Source organism: Gadus chalcogrammus, chromosome 7, assembly GCF_026213295.1.
Source record: "Gadus chalcogrammus isolate NIFS_2021 chromosome 7, NIFS_Gcha_1.0, whole genome shotgun sequence".
NCBI lineage: Eukaryota > Metazoa > Chordata > Actinopteri > Gadiformes > Gadidae > Gadus > Gadus chalcogrammus.
In genome coordinates this window covers 19,465,515-19,483,824 of record NC_079418.1, presented here as the reverse complement: position 1 = coordinate 19,483,824, position 18,310 = coordinate 19,465,515, and the positions used below count along the sequence as shown (strand labels likewise).

Below are 18,310 nucleotides of genomic sequence, written 5' to 3'. Positions count from 1 at the left end.
TTGGGACTCCCAGCCAGTTGTGATGTGTAAACCACCTAAGTTCCTGTACGCTTGCATAATTTCCTGTCGGTGTGCTATCAAGAACGCCAGCCGCCACTGTTAGGAACAGTAACAAATGGGTTCGCTTCGAAGCACGCTGCGTGGCCCATGTTCTTCTGCTCTTCACTTTTTATTGGCCTAACGAGGTGTTACTCTAAAGATTGCACTCGTGAAATGCAGCGTGAGCAAGCTCTCAGTTCCCTCTGGTTACACAAGTCTGCCGTCTTCCACTGAAAGCAAGCAGATTGTGTAGAGCCATTGTGTGCGCTCTCAGATTGCCATCATCAGGCAAGTCAAAGGACGGCTCCGTTAGGGATATATGCCCAACTTCACCTCCACTATGTATCCTTCATCACTTACTCCCGATCAGTTGTTTGGTTTCTCTTCCTGTCAAATCTAATGTTTCTAGGCATCGTATTCAAGTGTGTGTGTGTGTGTGTGTGTGTGTGTGTGTGTGTGTGTGTGTGTGTGTGTGTGTGTGTGTGTGTGTGTGTGTGTGTGTGTGTGTGTGTGTGTGTGTGTGTGTGTGTGTGTGTGTGTGTGTTTAACGTTATACTGCACATGAAACCGTGTAAACGTAGTGCATCTGTCAGTCCACTGGCCTATTTGTAACAGCCATTTCGTGTCTCCCCCCCCCCCCCACCCCCCCCCCCCACCCAAACGTCACTGGGCCTTGACAGGTCTCTCTCTCTCTCTCTCTCTCTCTCTCTCTCTCTCTCTCTCTCTCTCTCTCTCTCTCTCTCTCTCTCTCTCTCTCTCTCTCTCTCTCTCTCTCTCTCTCTCTCTCTCTCTCTCTCTCTCTCTCTCTCTCTCTCTCTCTCTCTCTCTCTCTCTCTCTCTCTCTCTCTCTCTCTCTCTCTCTCTCTTCCCCCCCCCCCCCGGGTGGTTCAAGGCCTCTGGTTTGTAGCCCTGTTGACCTTGGCAGCGTTCAGGGAATGCATATCATGAGGAGAGTTAAACAACAAAGGAGCACACATTTCTCCCTCATTTAAATTTGAGTGGCTCGACTACAATTGGAAATATACTGCATAAAAGGTAAAATCACAAGAAAATCGAAAATGATGTACACAGTTTGAACTACTCAGCTCTCACTCACTCTCCGCTGGATGAGTTCTGGTCCTCAGTGTTGAGCATGCAGAGAGCTGGCCTGCCGCTGGTGCTGCTGCTGATGGAGGCAGCATCCCTAATGGGCAGCCTCATCAGAGACCCAGCAGGTTCCCCACTCCCACATTCTCTTTGGTCAGAAGCACATGCCTCTGTGTGTGTGTGTGTGTGTGGGTGTGTCTGAGCATGTGTGTGTGTGTTTAACCACACATCACCCCCCTGTGCATTTCTCTCCTCTCCTCCTCTTCAATTTATTTCATTATGATATCTGAAACTATTTCACACTTTATAGATCCCACAGTGCTGTGTTGCAATAGTAATCTAACGGTTATAATTTCTGGAAAATATATGTGTGGTATGTTTCTATTATTAGATGACACTAGAAAACACTTGACTATATCTCCCAGAATTTTTTTTTCTCCTTTTTGACCTGCTACTCCAATCCTCTTTTCATAGCTCATTTTTTCTCTCTCTCTCTCTCTCTCTCTCGCTTTCTCTCGCTTTCTCTCGCTCTCTCTCTCTCTCTCTCTCTCTCTCTCTCTCTCTCTCTCTCTCTCTCTCTCTCTTACTCTCTCTCTCACCTGCTACTCCAATCCTCTTTTCATAGCTCATTTTTTCGCTCTCGCTTTCTCTCGCTTTCTCTCGCTTTCTCTCGCTTTCTCTCGCTCTCTCTCTCTCTCTCTCTCTCTCTCTCTCTCTCTATATCTATATCTATCTATCTATCTATATATATATATATATATATATATGTGGCGTATTCCCTTTCAAGCAGCTCTCATATGTGTCATACATGTTGAAGCTCTCCGGCAGCGAAAGAGCCCACTGAGAGCTAACCCTATGGAACTATAGAGGGAAGGCTTCAATCTCGACATGGCCGCTCATGGTTGTGTGTGTGTGTGCGTGCTTCTGCAGTGGGATGCCCCCTCGCGCCCCACCATGCAGTGCAGCAGTCTTGCTGTATGCAGAGTTTACCTAGTAGCAGGCGTTGCGCTGCCGCGTGCAGCCAGGGCCAATCAGAGGTCAGGGATGTGAGCTTGGTGACTGTGAGTCAGCCCGCATTTTAAGCAGCTTGTCTAGTTGGGTTCAGGATGCAGTGCAAACACGTTCACACCGGCCCTGTGTGTGTTTGAGTGTGTGGTGTGTATGCATATATATTGTGCGCTTTCGAACCTCCGCCTTCTCTCGTCAGTCGTCACATAAAGATTGCAGCGTTATCGGTTTGTTACTACTTCAATGTAGGAGCTCTGATCGAACTTCAACTCCACTCGTTAAGTGTTTCAACTCTGCCTGAATCGTCCTGTTTTCAGGAGCTCAACACTGTCTGTGCTTCCTTCTCCACAGCCCTGCTGTACAAACCCATCGACCGCGTCACCAGAAGCACCCTGGTCCTCCACGTGAGTTTACACCCATCGTCAATCACACATCAACCCTTCATCGCTCCCTGAACACAGGCATTCGGCGGAATCCAAAGAACGAACCAGTCGACTCAAGGACATGTTCTGCCTAGCAACGGACTCCAAGGGGGTCTTCAAGTCACGGCCAGTCTTCAAGACACGGCCAGTGAAAAGTCAGAGCTAGAAGCGTCTTTGAGTGACCTCCAAAAAGGCGCTATATAAATCTTATCAATTAAGAGCTCTCTGTGTGTGGTAGTAGTCATCACCCATGCCCAGGAGCTTACTGGCTGGATCCAAGTCCTCTGAATTGAAGTCTGCATTTGAGTCGTCTCTCCCCCTTTGGTTTATTTTTACTTCCCTCGCTTCCTCCCCTATGTGTAGCCGATGAATACGTACTCACTTAACAAAGCCATCAGAGTGGATGAGCGGTAGCGGGTCCCGCAGAGAGTGGTGGATGCTAGCCCCCTCCACCTCCTCCTGCTTGAAGTTCCCAGAAGCACCAGTTATCCAAGTGATCTTGATGGCACCCGGGGAGAGCAAGCCGCAGCCGCAGCCAGTGAACGCTGCATCGAGGCTGATGAAAGTCGTCTTTAGCTCGCCTTGTATCATCGCTCTCACTTCTCTCTTAAGCAAGCCTCTGCTTCCCTCTGTAGCTCAGTCCCCCTTCTGGGAATCAGATGCGTGTTGTGTTTATCCTCCTGTTGTGTGAGAACACACCAGAGTCCCTCTGGTCATGAATTTTGCATGGGAGAGGAGATGCGCTGATAGGATTCCCTAAAGGCACTGTCAGCAAATATACCAAATGTTTTTAATGAGGATATTAAACCTGCACTGGGTAACTTTCTACTGCAGCTATTTATGCCATTAAAAAATGACCTTGGTTCCAACGCATCTAGGTAATCTTTCCCTATTAATCCTTTTATTCTGGTCCACATGCAGTAATTGTCTTAAAATGACATAGCTGTAACTACAACGCAAGCCACTAGGTGTTAAGTGTGTGTGTGTGTGTGGTGTGCGTGTGTGTAGGACCTGCTGAAACACACACCCAAGGACCACCCGGACTTCCCCCTCCTTCAGGACGCCCTGCGCATCTCCCAGAACTTCCTGTCCTCCATCAACGAGGAGATCGACCCCCGCCGCACGGCCGTCACCACCCCCAAGGGAGAGGTCCGTTTGTCTGTCTGTCCGTACCATTAATCCATCTGTGTGTTTTTATTTTCCCTCACTGTTTGTCTGTCCGTCCGATGACAGTCTTTCTGGCTGTCCATTAATCCGTATGTCCCCCAGTCTCCGTCTGTCCATGATTCTGTCTCTCTGTCCATCTGTTCACCTGTTGTCTGTATGTTTGCCCTCCACCAAAATGTGTCCGTCTGCTCACCTGCCTGCCAGTCCAGCTACTGTCTGTTTGTCCACACACTGTCAGTCTGTCCACGTACTGTCTGTCTCTCTGTCCGTCCACATACCATCTGCCCGCCCTCCCGCTGTATGTCTGGCTGTCGTCTGCCTTCCTGCTCCCCAGTCCCTCCCATCTGTCTGTATGTGTGTATGTACGTGTGAGCTCTGACTGCGGCATGAGCTGCAACAATGCATGTTTTTGCACTTATCTTAATGTGTGATTCCCATATATCACTGCCAACACACACTTCTGCATGTCTTGCCGAGACTGCGTGTTATCGCCAAGTCCCCTGGGCTGTGATTCCGTTGTTTCGACCACGACACACAAAACACACAGTGTCCAATAGGTCATTCATCGCATGGCCGCTGTGAGCAAGTGTTTGAGAAGTGATTCATCGGACACTGGTGATCACAAAGTTCAGCCGCTGTTTCCTTGGAAGTCTCTCAATTGGAAAAGTCACGACTTCATGTAATGATTCATCCAAATGACCCCCCCAGTTAGAGGAATGATTTTATAATGACCTGGCAAATAAACAACTACTAGTGTTGTTCACAGGAAAAAAGTGTATTAGCAGAACAGCTAGTGATCTGCTAATACACCACCGACTGTAGACGGCGGCGGTTTGAGTGTCAACAGTCTGTAGTGTATAAGCAGGACAGCGAGGTGCATTGCTTATACGTCACGGACAGTAGACATTCCAACCTCCGCCCCGTGTCTCACGCCTCGCCCACATCTCACCGCAACGAATGCACCGGTAGACAGGATGTGACCTCGCGCTCGTGTCTCCGCAGGCTCGTCAGCTGGTGAAAGACGGCTTCCTGGTGGAGCTGTCAGACTGCTCCAGGAAGCTTCGCCATGTCTTCCTCTTCACCGACCTGCTGCTCTGCGCTAAGATGAAGAAGACTTCCGTCGGGTACGTACCCCCTCCTACCCCACACGCCCAGGTGTGGCCGGGCGTGAGCCTGAGCCTGAGCCTGGAGGTCTTGAGAGGAGCAGGTGTACGGTGTATGGTGTATGATGCATGATGTGGTGTGCAAATTTGTTAGATGGTGTTGAGCTGGCTTGTGGCTTTCCTGAGTTCACTGTGTTTTGTTTTTTATCCCATACTGCTTGTACTTATTATTTTTCTAAAGAGAACGATGAATACGTTGGAGCAATACACATACACCCAGCAATGTGATAAGGTACAGAGCCTTTGTTTTTTTTCTTCTTTTTTTTTGCCTCACTGGCTCGGGTTAGCATTGACCTAGAGGCTGACTGGCTGATGGCTGAGAAGATATAATTATAGACAAAACTGTGTCGATGACGAGTACAAAAATAGTCTGTATCAATCTGGACATCTTGCCCTGCTCTGACACAGAAGTACGAATATAGGCCGGGGCGAACGAGTCTTGTCTAGCACACGCTGGACTCTATCCTTCACGCAGTCCGTCTCACTCCATCATGCCATTGGCTGTGCCGCCTGTCGATTGCATCGTGTTGCTCACCTCTCCACCGACTCCTGTGTGAGCTGATTAAAGCACGATAGATGTGGAGGATCTCCCCGTGGTGTGGCTCTCCACCCAAAGACTCGCTTCCTTGTCCAGCGATAACAAAGGACCTGTGTGGGGTAGAATTCTGTGGTACACTTCAAGCCAAGAGTCAAGCAGGTTCCCGGTGTTGGGTGGACACCGTGCCACGTGAGATGCCGTGGGGACACATGAAGAAGGTGTCATCTTAGATCATGGGGGTCTGCGTTTCAGGAGACGGAGACCAGGAGAGGGGCAGGGGGGGAGGGGGGGAGAGAGAGAGGGAGAGGGTGGGAGGAAAGCAAGCTTGGGAGAGAGAGACAGGCAGACATGAGGAGAGAGAGAGACGGGGAGACAGGGAGGGAGAGAGAGAGAGAGAGAGAGAGAGAGATGTAGAGAGAGAGAGACTTGGAGAGAGGCACACAGACAGAGAGTGAGAGACGTCGAGAAAGAGAGAAGGGGATAGCAAGAGGAATTCTAGGAGACAAAGAGAGAGAGAGAGAGAGAGAGACACCAAGATTGTGGATACAAGTGTATGAGGTGGCACATGACTAACAGATTGGGAATCACGCCTGACGGACGTGTGTGGCAGCTGTTGTTGGACAAATTGGACAGGAGGAGGGGGGGGGGGGGGGGGGGGGGGTAGTGCAGGGTGGTGATGGACGTTCTGGGCTCTTGTCATTCACAGCCTCCTGTCACTGAAAGGTGTCAGGGAATTGTTCATCGGGTTATTATGGTCTGGCTGGGTCGTCTCCCTCCTGCACACGTGCACTCGCAGAATCTCAGGCCCCTCAGAATCTTTATCATTGCGTTATTTACTGTATTTTCCGTTACTATATCAATTGCTCTAGCTATTCAGAGAAAAACATGCATAAATAGAACGGCATCGTTCTGAGGCCTTCAGTAAATTCAAATTTTGCATGGACAATTAAGGGTATTCTGTTTCCATATGTTAATAGTGATGAACAATTACCGGTATACAAAGATAATTAGATAATAAATAGGCAATAACAATGAAGAGATCTGTTGTTTATAAAAAGAGGACATATTACAAGTGTGGGTGGACAGATTGGTATTTTGCACGTATTTTGGGTAACACGCTCAGTATTTCAGAGCACGTGCAAACGATTAGTATCCGTTAACCTTTGATGGTATTTGGCAGATTAATGCAAGACTAGTAAACTAATCCTCTGCACTAAAGTGATGCTTTTCCCATGTGTCCAAAAACTTGATCTCGTTTTACCAGCAAATCCAGAATACATTGGATGAATTCAAAGTGCAAAGCCAATTTCAATTGTAAACCCTTCAAGATGGAGCATCCTCAACAGTTAAAGTATATTAATGATGGTGTCATTTCCAATGGTTAATGTCATTGTTGCCGTTGTTATTATATACTACTTTATTTGCTGCGGTAGCCTAACTAAACATTGTAGGCCTTTTCTTTTGCATTTCTCAGACCTAAAAACACAACAGCAGTTCGATCTGGGGCACAATGTCTACTAAACTTTGTGTGCGTAACGGGATGCGTCGCGTGACTCATAGATCTGATCCTAACTGATAGGCCTGTGTGACTTGACAAACGCATCGATACATTTTCCAAATGCAAGACGCAGCTTGAGATGAAGCAAATGTATGTCACTCTAATGTTAGCTGTGTCCTTAGATAGCTGTGTATTCTCAAATCTAAAAATGTGGCAAGCGAATGGGACAAATAATAGAAAGAAAGAAAAAAACTCATATTTTTGCACTTTAAACATAAAGAAATACAAATTACATGTAAGTACACCAGAACATGCAATGTCACGATGCAACCCAGAAGTAGGGGGAGCTGGGTGTGTTCTCGCACAAGTATGTCGTCAAAGCACTGGTAATCACACGGTAGTGGCACTCATGCACGTTTAAGCCCTCGCACAGATGGGTGACGATGCTTCAAGATGGCTGGACGTAAACGGTTTGTTTTTCACACTCAAGATGCGACCTGCCACATGTCTCTTTCCCTTAATTAGATTGCGTGAAAAAAAAAAAAAAGTCCCTCATTAACGCTTTGTACCAGAATCAGCTCCTTGATGAATGCATTGCTGGGTTTTAATAATCTCCTGCTGCTAGCAAACCCAATGTAAGATCATTGAGATAATTGAGATCATGAAGATAAACCCAGCCCCAAGATTACAATACGCATCATACATAACCAGAAAATAATATTGGTTATTATGACTGGACCGAGAAAATAGTGTGGGAACCTCTTTTTAACTATTTTTAATAATAACAAACACCAACAAACAAAGACCAAAACTTTAGACAAACTATTTAGTTCCCCTAGGTGTGTGTGTGTGTGTGTGTGTGTGTGTGTGTGTGTGTGTGTGTGTGTGTGTGTGTGTGTGTGTGTGTGTGTGTGTGTGTGTGTGTGTGTGTGTGTGTGTGTGTGTGTGTGTGTCTTTTACACAAAAAGGAGATCTAAAACATTAACAAGACCGACTTATCACATCTTACAATTATTAGAAACCACTTTCCACCCGGGGAAGCTCATCTTCCTGATTCCCCACTGTTTAATTCACTTTTAATGGCTTTTTTGGGAATTCATAAATTAAAAACGAGTCATCTCTCCCTCTCCCCCTCTCCCCCTCTCCCCCTCTCCCCCTCTCCCCGCCGTGCAGACGCCAGCAGCAGTACGAGTGCAAGTGGTACATCCCGCTGGCCGACCTGGCCTTCCAGACGCTGGACGACTCGGAGCCCTCGCCCCACGTCCAGGTGCTGCCCGAGCACGAGATCGAGGAGATCAAGATCAAGATCTCCGTCCTCAAGAGCGAGATCCAGAAGGAGAAGGTCAGTGAGGCGTCTTCTTCTCCCGCTCCCTCCCAACACAGCTCTCCAGAAGGGGGAGGTCTGTGTGGCGTCTCCCCAACACAGGGCGGTTGTTATCCTCCAGATCACAACCTGGATGGTTCTTTGGTTGGAGCGCTGCTAAAAAAACAAAAAATATCAGTTTTTTAAGCGAGATAAAAATCACTCTCCTGGTTCATGGAGGTGCTCCAGACAGAATTACCCCCGCAGTAAATCAAGTCGAACGAATGCAGAAACACTGTAATGGTGGATGATCAAGGCCGTTCTATTCTTACTCCACCTTACCAATGCCTCATTAACCAAGGATAACCAAGAGCAGCCGTATTAATCATGCAAATGAATATATATTTGCCGAAATACACCGTTCCGTACCAGCTTTACTGAATCTTCTTTCGGTCCCTAGAATGTCTCAGTAGAAGCCATATTTGTTTTTTCGGTTTAATCTGGAGGTCCATCAGCTGTGCAGCTCTCCGTCTGAGTCATGGTTGGTTCTGGTGTGGTCCTTTCCACCCTTGGCCAGCCACACCAGCCCAGTTTCCCTAGAGGACGGGAGGAGGCCGCCTGTGCTGAAGTTAGGATAAGCGGGCCCCTTCTCAGACAGGCGTTACTCACTGGAGGCCTCAGACTCACCCTCCTAGCACCATGAAACACATGACGCACACACACAAACAAACACATGAGCACATGCGCTCACACACACAGGCACACACACAAGCACACACACACAGGAACACACAAGCACACCCACAGTGGTGCTCGTGTCTGGAGTAGGGCAGAAGTGACACTAATCAGTTCATCTCTCATTCTTTACAGAAGTTGTCGCTTTGTCTCACCAGGCATTGAAAGTCTTGAACAGAACAAAACTCTAAAGCCCAAAGTTCACCTTCTTACAAGGTCAACCTGTACAACCTGAGCATATGTTAAACTAATACAGTAGGAGGAGGTTCCTTTTATACCATTATCAGTCAATCAGCAGTTAGGCTTTAAAGGGTAACTTTAAGGTTACATTTTTATCAACCTCTGACCTTCCCTCTTGGCATGATTATCAAGACATTTTTGGGGCCATTTACATTTTGGATCTCCACAAAATGAACACATTCATAATGGTCTCTAGTGCAGTACCACTGCAGCTTATTGTAGGTGGCACAACACTGTTACTGTGCTCTGAAACTTCCCTCAGTGTTTCTGCTTCCTGCTTCCTGTTGTTCCCCTCTCAGACTGTGTAGGCAGTGCACCGTCAGTGACTCAGGCCCAGATATTCAGCAGTCTGAGGAGTTTATTTTCTCCCGACCCAGGCCCCCCCACTCTGACTCATGGCTTCCTGGCAGCGGCGCCGAGAGAAAGCGTGTGTTTGTTTTTCCCTCTTGCCTGAGAGCACCGCTGACGTCCTCGATGTTTGTGCGGGCACGATGTGTAAAGCCCCCGGCTCATCGCCTCCCCGTCCACAACGATTCCCCGCAGCACAACGCAACAAGGCGTACGATGTAATGACAAAGTGGCAGACGGCGCACTTTGATGTTACACAGAGTCTTTTGCTGTTGTGTTTTGTCTGAGTTTGTGGCTTATTCACGGTCTGTGTACCTCCATTTCCAATCACGATTGCCTTCGTTTGTGTCGGCATTCGTTGCGGAGCTAATGAAAGTAAATGAAAAAATCAAGGAGGGAGATAAGAATAATCAGTATTTAACTGATCGGAATAAACTTGTACATTCAGCTTTGATATCTTAACAAATGAGGCGTCAGTTGTAAATATCGTCCTTCATGGGAGAAATATAGAGCATTACAGCATCATGTGGTGTATTAGCATTCTTATGGCTCTGATTCTCCCTAGGAATGCTTTTCTTTTACAAAAGGACCGGATAGAATCATCAGAATGCGATCTTTGTTTAACCTATGTGCGTTTTGTGTGTGTGTGTGTGCGTGTGTGTGTGTGTGTGTGTGTGTGTGTGTGTGTGTGTGCGTGTGGCTATATGGTTGTGTGTGTCTGTGTGTAGAAAGCGCCAAAGGGACAGAGCCGCGTGGATCGCCTGAGGAAGAAGATGAACGAGCAGGAGTCCTGGCTGCTGCTCCACTCCCCCACCATCCCCTTCCGCATCCACAACAAACACGGCAAGGTAACCAGTCTACCTCTCTCGCTTCTCTCTCTCTCCACAGCTAGACTTCCTCTCTCGCTCTCTCTCCACAGCAAGGCTATCTCTCTCTCTCTCTCTCTCTCTGTCTCTCTGTCTCTCTGTCTCTCTCTCTCTCTCTCTCTCTCTCTCGCTGACTCTCTCTCTCTCTCTCTCTGTCTCTCTCTCTCTCTCTCTCTCTCTCTCTCTCTCTCTCTCTCTCTCTCTCTCTCTCTCTCTCTCTCTCTCTGTCTCTCTCTCTCTCTCTCGCTGACTCTCTCTCTCTCTCTCTTGCCGACTCTCTGTGTCTGTCTATCTATAGCTCTCTGTCTCTTGCTTATTCTGTCCGCCCCCACTCCCTATTACATCACCGTTCTACTTGCTACCTTAATGTGTAGTTGTTGCAACTGTCCACTAGGGGGAGTCATCCACACACTGGTGACAAAAACAAACAATTCACTGACTTGACAGAACAAGCGGTCCAAAAGCCGAAATGTAATGTGTCCTTTACGGGTATGAACAGTACAGTCTGTCCATACTCCTATTGTATTCTACACATAAAAAACAAAAGACATTGTTGTAAAACAGTCCACTGGTCCCAGATAATGCTGTGATGGGTGATGGCGTGTGTGCGGTTTCTCCACAGAGCTTCCTGTTCCTGATCTCCTCGGACTACGAGAGGGCCGAGTGGCGGGAGAGCATTCAGAGACTCCAGAAGAACGGTAAGAAGCTCACCGCCAGGCTCACTGGGTCTCTAGGGTTTTGGGTTCCAGCCCAACGCCTTCTTTTCTGTTCTGTTTCCCTTCCCCTGTTGTCCCCTGCCCTACCATCTGAGCAACCCGGGGTCATGTCCAGTCCAAGCTGCGTATCTCTAAGCAAGCAGATACCGTCTCATACTCAAAAGTCCTCAAAAGGCCCGGGGAAAACTCCCCTAAAACCCAGGGAAGGTGTGCACGGACACAAAGTAGTTTTACGTACAAATTGGAAAATTCTGTGCATCATTGAGGAAAAAAAAAATCATATTTAATGACGGATTAATTGTAAAATCAGGGTTGGAAAGTGGTTTAAGTGTTTGGGCCCCAGCCGAAAGGTTAATGGTTCAGTTCCCTGTGTGTGCCATCTGCTTGCAGCCATTATTGAGCAAGATGCTTAACCGTGCCCTAATGTTTGTCCTACATGGCATGCGTCTGCATTGTCTGCCTCGTGTATGAAAAGTGCCATATAAATAAAGTTGCCTTGCATTATTTTACTTATCTATTTTATTTCATTCTAGTCTATGTGATGTTGAGTCTGCCTTGTGTATGAAAAGTGCTACATAAATAAAGTTGCCTTGCCTAGATAGATGATCAGTGGTTGCGTTGACTCCTCTGGCGATTCATAGGTCATAGGTCCTCCTTGTCGCCTGACGTGTGTGTTCTCTGCAGATATCCAATCGTGTGTGCTGAGTTCCGTGGAGCTGCAGGTCCTCACCAGCTCCTGCTTCAAGCTGCGCACCGTGCACAACATCCCCGTCACCAGCTACAAAGACGGTAGGCGGCGACCCCTCACGCAGTGCGGCCCCTCGCGCCCGCTTTCCTCCCCCGCGTTGTCTGGCACCCGTGTGCCTCACTTCCGGTCCCCAGAGTCAAACACAAGCACCCATTACAGTCCGCCAACGCACGGAAACACAATGATCGGAGAGAGGGAGAGAGAGAGAGAGGGAGAGAGGGAGAGACAATGAGAGGGAGAGCGAGAGCGAGAGAGAGAGCGAGAGAGAGAGGGAGAGACAATGAGAGGGAGAGCGAGAGAGAGAGAGAGAGAGCGAGAGAGAGAGGGAGAGACAATGAGAGGGAGAGCGAGAGAGAGAGAGAGAGAGAGAAAGCGAAATTGAGAGACAGAGACAATGAGAGAGAGAGAGAGTGGGAGAGAGAGAGAGAGAGAGAGAGAGAGTGGGACAGCTCGCCCGAGAGCAATCTAGGCTACAATATGGTTCTGGTTTCATTGTGGCTTCCCATCGCCCCCATGCCGTGGCCATGCTGTGTGTTTCTGCATGTGGATGCTGGACCCGGATCAGGCCCTGGGTGCATTTTTTTTTAGTGGTGCCAGAGCCACTCCCCCACCACTTCTCCATAACCCCCCCACCCCGTACACTTAGTTCTCCGAGCCAGGTGACATTAAAACCATCTGGATGAGCCAGATGGGTACAAATGAATAGGATCACACACACACACACATCCACAGACGGACAAATGGACACACACACGAATGGACACACACATGGACAAATACACACATGGACACACACACACATGGACGCACACAGACATGGACACACACATAGACGGACAGATGGACACACACACACGTGAACACAAACATGGACACATACATACATGGACACGCACACACACATGGACACGCACACACACATGGACACATGCAGACATGGACATACGCACATGGACACACACACACACACACAAATGTTCTGGGGGCGAAGGACTCCAGGTACCGAGAGGGAACTGTTCTCAGATCACCCAGAAGACACTTTGATGTTCTTCCGTTTTGGGCTTTCCTCAGAGGGACCCTCGGTTTTGAAGCACGGTTTATTTTCCCTTTCGCATTAAAAAAACAAACCCTGCCGTGTTAAGCATTCTCTTTGTCCCGCGGATGGAGAGAGTAACGGTGTCCTGTGGGGGACGCACGGGCCCCGTCTTGAGGAACCCTCCCTCCCCGAGACCCCTCGGCCCCCCTCCCGCTACCCCAGATATCCGAGATGAAAACAAGTCAAGTTCATTGTTAATTATTTTCCCCTCTTCCCTCTGGGCAGTGGAGCGCCCAGCATGGTTTAACAAAGCTCAGGCCCCATGTCTTGCAGTGTGTGTGTGTGTGTGTGTGTGTGTGTGTATTTCTTTGAGTGGGTGTGTGTGGGTCTGTGTCTGTGTGTGTGTGCGTATCCATGTGTGTGTGCATGATACACAAACACACCATGTCATGAGATACAGGAGTGCAGCAGGGGCTGAAATGAAGACCAGCTGTCTGAAGAATGTGACTTGGGTCTCAGTGTTTTTTCTTCTCATGATTTAGACAATGGCTGGTGGAAAGAGGGCCCCCCCCTGCTGCGGCCATTTTTTTGTATTTATTTTACCTCCAATCTAAAAATATGCACTTCATGCCCTTGATTGGGCATGTACATCAGAATGCATCATTGGATTTCTGGTTGGCATTACTCCGCCATTTTGGGACGACTCAAGAGAGAGTTGCAGTTCTGCTAAATCCTAAATAAACGTGCATTTGCTGTAAGCACAACTAAATGTTGTTGTGCCACGCAACAAGGAGTACCACACAACAAAGTCACACCACAAAGACAAATCCTTTCATGATTAGTGAATAACTGTGACCAAAACATGACTACCAATTAAGTGAATATGCGCGCATACTTCGGAAACGGAGGCGGACTTGGCACGGACGTGGCATCACGATGTACACGGCCAACAGCATGAGTTCTCGGTTGACCTCTCACTCTGAGCTTTGGAGGCTGGTTGCCGAACGGTATTCATCTTTCTACCTGAAGATCTTTGTCGTCGAGGGGCTTCTCCTTCTCACATCTGCCACTTTTTCAAACACCACACATTACCCCTTCAGTGTGGTATCTCACTATTGACCTGCCGATGAGGCCCAGAACAGAGGTTCAGCTCTTAGTGGATTAACCAGGAAACGCCCAGGCTTCATGGGCCTCTAGCCTAATCCTTCAAAGGAGAATGGTCGTTCTTCTGTACAGACACACAGACACATACACACATACAGGTCTCCACCCGGAGGTCCACATGTTATGTCTGACAGATCTGATTGTTGACTTCTCCAATGCGGCCATATTTGTATCAACAAAAGCACTGGGACAGACCCGCTTTTGATACTTGGAAGGCTCTCTTGTCGATCCGGTCCCACTTGGCGATAGGTTGTTCAAGGCAGCCAGCACAGAAGCCTATTGGACAAGATGATAAAGATATGGTTGACCATGGTAGTGGGGAAACTCTGTTGGAGACCACCCGCTTGCCAAGGAATGAGGGCGGCGCTGCACACACACACATACACACACACAGTTTTTCCCTGATGTTTTTCATTTTTCCCAGCCATGTGTCAGACTTCGTTAAATCAATTTATGTCACTTTCTGTTCAGTGTGTGTAAGCATGTTTGGGTTGTCCAACCTCTTCCTCGTTGAATTGCATTCACTAATTGACTGTAAAATAAAAGAAAATCATTTTATTGCGTGGTTGAGGATTTCTTGACCCATGCTTTGTAGTCAAACAAGATCCAGGCATCAGGTGGACCCGACCTAATGCTGTTAATTGGTTCATGAGGACATGTTCTTCCCGGCCAGGCCCGGAGAGGTCCCAGGTTAAACATGTTGTTTCTCTGTGTTGTGTTTCAGATGAGGAGACCCCCGGCCTCAATGGTTTCCTCCACGTGATCGTCCGTTCTGCACAGGGCTTTAAGGAGTCTGCAAGTATGTACTCTCTCTCTCTCTCTCTCTCTCTCTCTCTCACTCTCACTCTCACTCTCACTCTCACTCTCACTCTCACTCACACTCTCTCTCGCAAACACTCACACTCCCTTGGTCACTCTCTGTTTTTGACACAATCGTCAGCTGCTGTTTTCTTCCACCATCATGGAGCCACAAAACAGAAATTGTTCCACCAGAGAGAGGAGGGGATACTGAAACAGATCCAGAGACCTAGGCACAGGAACAGGGGAAGCAGTCCAACTTGCAGCCAGCCAGGCATCCCTTGACTAATGCAGACTCGGTTTGCCAAGAAAAGTCCTAACGGACACACAAACCACAATGGGTAATGTGTGTGTGTGTGTGTGTGTTAGTGTGAGGACATTGGTTTGGCGTGAACGTCCTTTAGGCTGGCTCTGGCGAAGCGGCGGTGGACAGCTGGCTCTAAACTACATCATGCACCCCGTTACACAATCACCCGTCGGAATATCTGAGTGAGAGACAGAGCGAGCAAGAGAGGGAGAGAGAGAAATGGGATTTCCTGAGTAACCACACAACCGCCTTTTGGTTGACGACAGCCAGGCGAGCAGCTTGAGGTTCCTGTGTAATGGATTGAAAAGCTATCGGCTCGGCAAGCCTTTGATCGCCCACGGAGCAGCGAGGGCGGAATAGGGCTTAAAAGTGATGGGAAAGTGAAAGTGTATGTTTGTGTTTCTGTACAGTGTGTGTCTGCGTGTGTGTCTATGGGACGGTTGAGGGGTTGGGCTGTCACAGTTTGACGTTAGTCGTTACCATGGAGACAGCGGTACCCGTGGCCTGGTCGTGGCGTGCAGGCGGGCAGCGGAGCGTGAAGGTGTGTGGGTGTGGGTGTGGGTGTGTGTGTGTGTGTGTGGGTGTGGGTGTGTGTTTAGAGGCGAGGTGTTGGTGACCTGAGGAGGATCAGGGGTTTCCATGTTGAGGTGTCACTGGTCACTTGATGGGGAGACGCACCAGGAGACCTGTGTGCCACTGTCTTGGAATGCCTGGCTGTAAAAGTGAATAGCTGTCATTGAATAGCTGTCATTCAGGGAAAATATATATTTATAATATCTACAATCAAAATCAAAAAACAACAACAATTCTATAACAATTGGAATAACGTTAGATTTTGGCGGCTACATTTTTTTTTCTTCTTTTAAGATCATCTTATTTTTTAAATAAAGGTTAATTTCGATAATAATATAAAATATCAAAAATAGCAGTACACAGTACTTATTCAATACAGTATTATATGCGCTTAATGTTAAGTCACAGCTGTTGGTACAGTGCGTTTCAGTGCCTGATTTTATCCCCAATTCCCAAGTCAACGGTGTATATAAACAATACGTTCAGGTTGTGTGCCTGAATGTGTAACAGAATGTACTGTACATTTTTGTTATCATACAAAATAAAATAATATCTTCATTAAGACAGCTGAAAACAGCCACCATTAAACAGGGTTGTGATTGTAATCCCGACATGGCGATCCCAAAGAGAGACCCCACTTGTTTGTCTCCTAAGGATAATTATATGAAGTGTATAAGAAAGTACTCTTGAGGCTGCATCGCAAATCTGTCACATAGATCTCCATCCCCAACCCTGGTAGAGAAGCATTAATTCCACCCAGGGCCAAGGAGCTAAAGTGGGTCACTGAGAGACGGAGAGAAGGCTGGGAGCCTCGCATCTCCCATAGGACCCATGGAGTCGAACAGACACACACACACACACACGCAAACAAAATAACACAGGAAGACAGTAGCGGTTAGACGCTGTTAAATATGTCAAGATTTCAGCATTTTTCTCTGAACGAAGACATGAATATTGCCGATGTGTCTATCTGTATCTGAAAGAGAATGATTGAGACTTTTGATTTTGTGGTTGAAGAGGATTGTGTGTGTGTGTGTGTGTGTGTGTGTGTGTGTGTGTGTGTGTGTGTGTGTGTGTGTGTGTGTGTGTGTGTGTGTGTGTGTGTGTGTGTGTGTGTGTGTGTGTGTGTGTGTGTGTGTGTGTGTGTGTAAAGAAGCATGGAAGACAGAGCATCAGACATACAGACGGAGAGAAATAAGTAATTGTCAAGCCTGTGATTAGTCATGCACTTCATCAACCTCATGCTGCAACACACTGCAGAAAATTAATCAGAGCAAAAATGATAACATGCGCGGCGGACCAAATAAACAGCTTTATTTTCTTATCACGCGACAATAAATTAAAAACCTGTCCCAGCCTTAATTAACACCCTCAACACAAACCTCCAAACTAGCGGAGGATATGGGGGACTTGTTGGTAATCAAATCTGACTCAGGAAGTTTATGACGGTTAATTAAGATCCAAGTTGGACTTGTATGATCATTAATAATGAAAGTAGATACGGCTGACACACACATGGTACACATGTCTGCGTGGCTCACAGGAGACTCTGTGTGTAACTCTAGTCTTGCGTGGTTACAATCCGGGAAATGCCACTGCGAAATAACACAGACCTTCATTTTATTAGTGTTATCATTCCTGGGTCCAATTAAGAATAATTTGATTATACCGGTCCCCCTCTCTTTCTTCCTTCATGAATCCCACCGAACAAAATTGCCCTAATCGAGGAATTCCCTTTTTTGTGTCGGCCACATATCTCTATTCCCATATGTTTACATATACAATCGTCTCGATAACAAAAGAGCCAACAGAGGCGGACGTTCAAAGCGGAGAGATAAGGGAATCCCACCCTGGTCTGCACACATCGTCCCTGAAGATCCTGAGACCTGATTGTTCTGATGCTGGTGAAAGTGACTCTGCCACTGCACTCTGGCCCTGTCTGACCTAGCAGTTACCAAGGCCTTAGGCCCTCCTCCCCGCCCCGCCGCCAACCCCCCCCCCCCCCTCACACACACAAACGCATGCGCTCACACGCATCCATACAGCCGCCCAGACCAGAGGTGATTCCATTAGCCTTGTTGTAGCAATTGAGGGGCTGGTCGCGCCTTGCTAGCCAATGGAGGCTCCTTTTAACTTAGTTAGTGCTGGGGGGGTTGACCTGCCAATTAATATGAGCTTCACAGAGCTAATCCAAACATGCCCAGGCCTCTTTTCCCTCCGTCCCATTTCTCCAGGCCCCCATTGGCGACGGTCCCAGGACACATAAAGATCGCCCAAAATATGCTCACTCTCTCTCTCCCAGGCACACAAATCTCACGGCAGATGGCACCGAGGGGTTGACTAAACCGAAGCTCAACCACAGATCTCCATGCCCAGATCCAGACGTTTTAGAGATATATTAGAGATGGTCCCAGAGGCGTCAACCTGTCCTGAATCTCCGCAGACTGAACACTAGCCTCCGCATCCGGAAGAATTGGAGACGTTCTACATCCCGATCGGGGATAGCCAACCCCGTCGGCCGCACTGTAAATCTCTCTAACTACAAAGCTCTTGAC

At 47.9% G+C, this 18,310-nt stretch overlaps 1 protein-coding gene across 4 annotated transcripts in view; it reads left to right on the top strand.

Annotated features, from left to right (window-relative positions):
• The window catches only part of abr (ABR activator of RhoGEF and GTPase), a 112,776-nt gene that overhangs the window by 53,238 nt on the left and 41,228 nt on the right, over positions 1–18,310 (top strand). For all 4 annotated transcript variants that reach the window (XM_056595309.1, XM_056595310.1, XM_056595311.1 and 1 more), the window contains 8 exons: positions 2,485–2,537; positions 3,564–3,704; positions 4,725–4,846; positions 8,095–8,263; positions 10,276–10,395; positions 11,036–11,111; positions 11,814–11,918; positions 14,802–14,876. In XM_056595309.1, the coding sequence (XP_056451284.1) occupies positions 2,485–2,537; positions 3,564–3,704; positions 4,725–4,846; positions 8,095–8,263; positions 10,276–10,395; positions 11,036–11,111; positions 11,814–11,918; positions 14,802–14,876 (861 nt within the window). The remainder of the gene's footprint in view (positions 1–2,484; positions 2,538–3,563; positions 3,705–4,724; positions 4,847–8,094; positions 8,264–10,275; positions 10,396–11,035; positions 11,112–11,813; positions 11,919–14,801; positions 14,877–18,310) is intronic.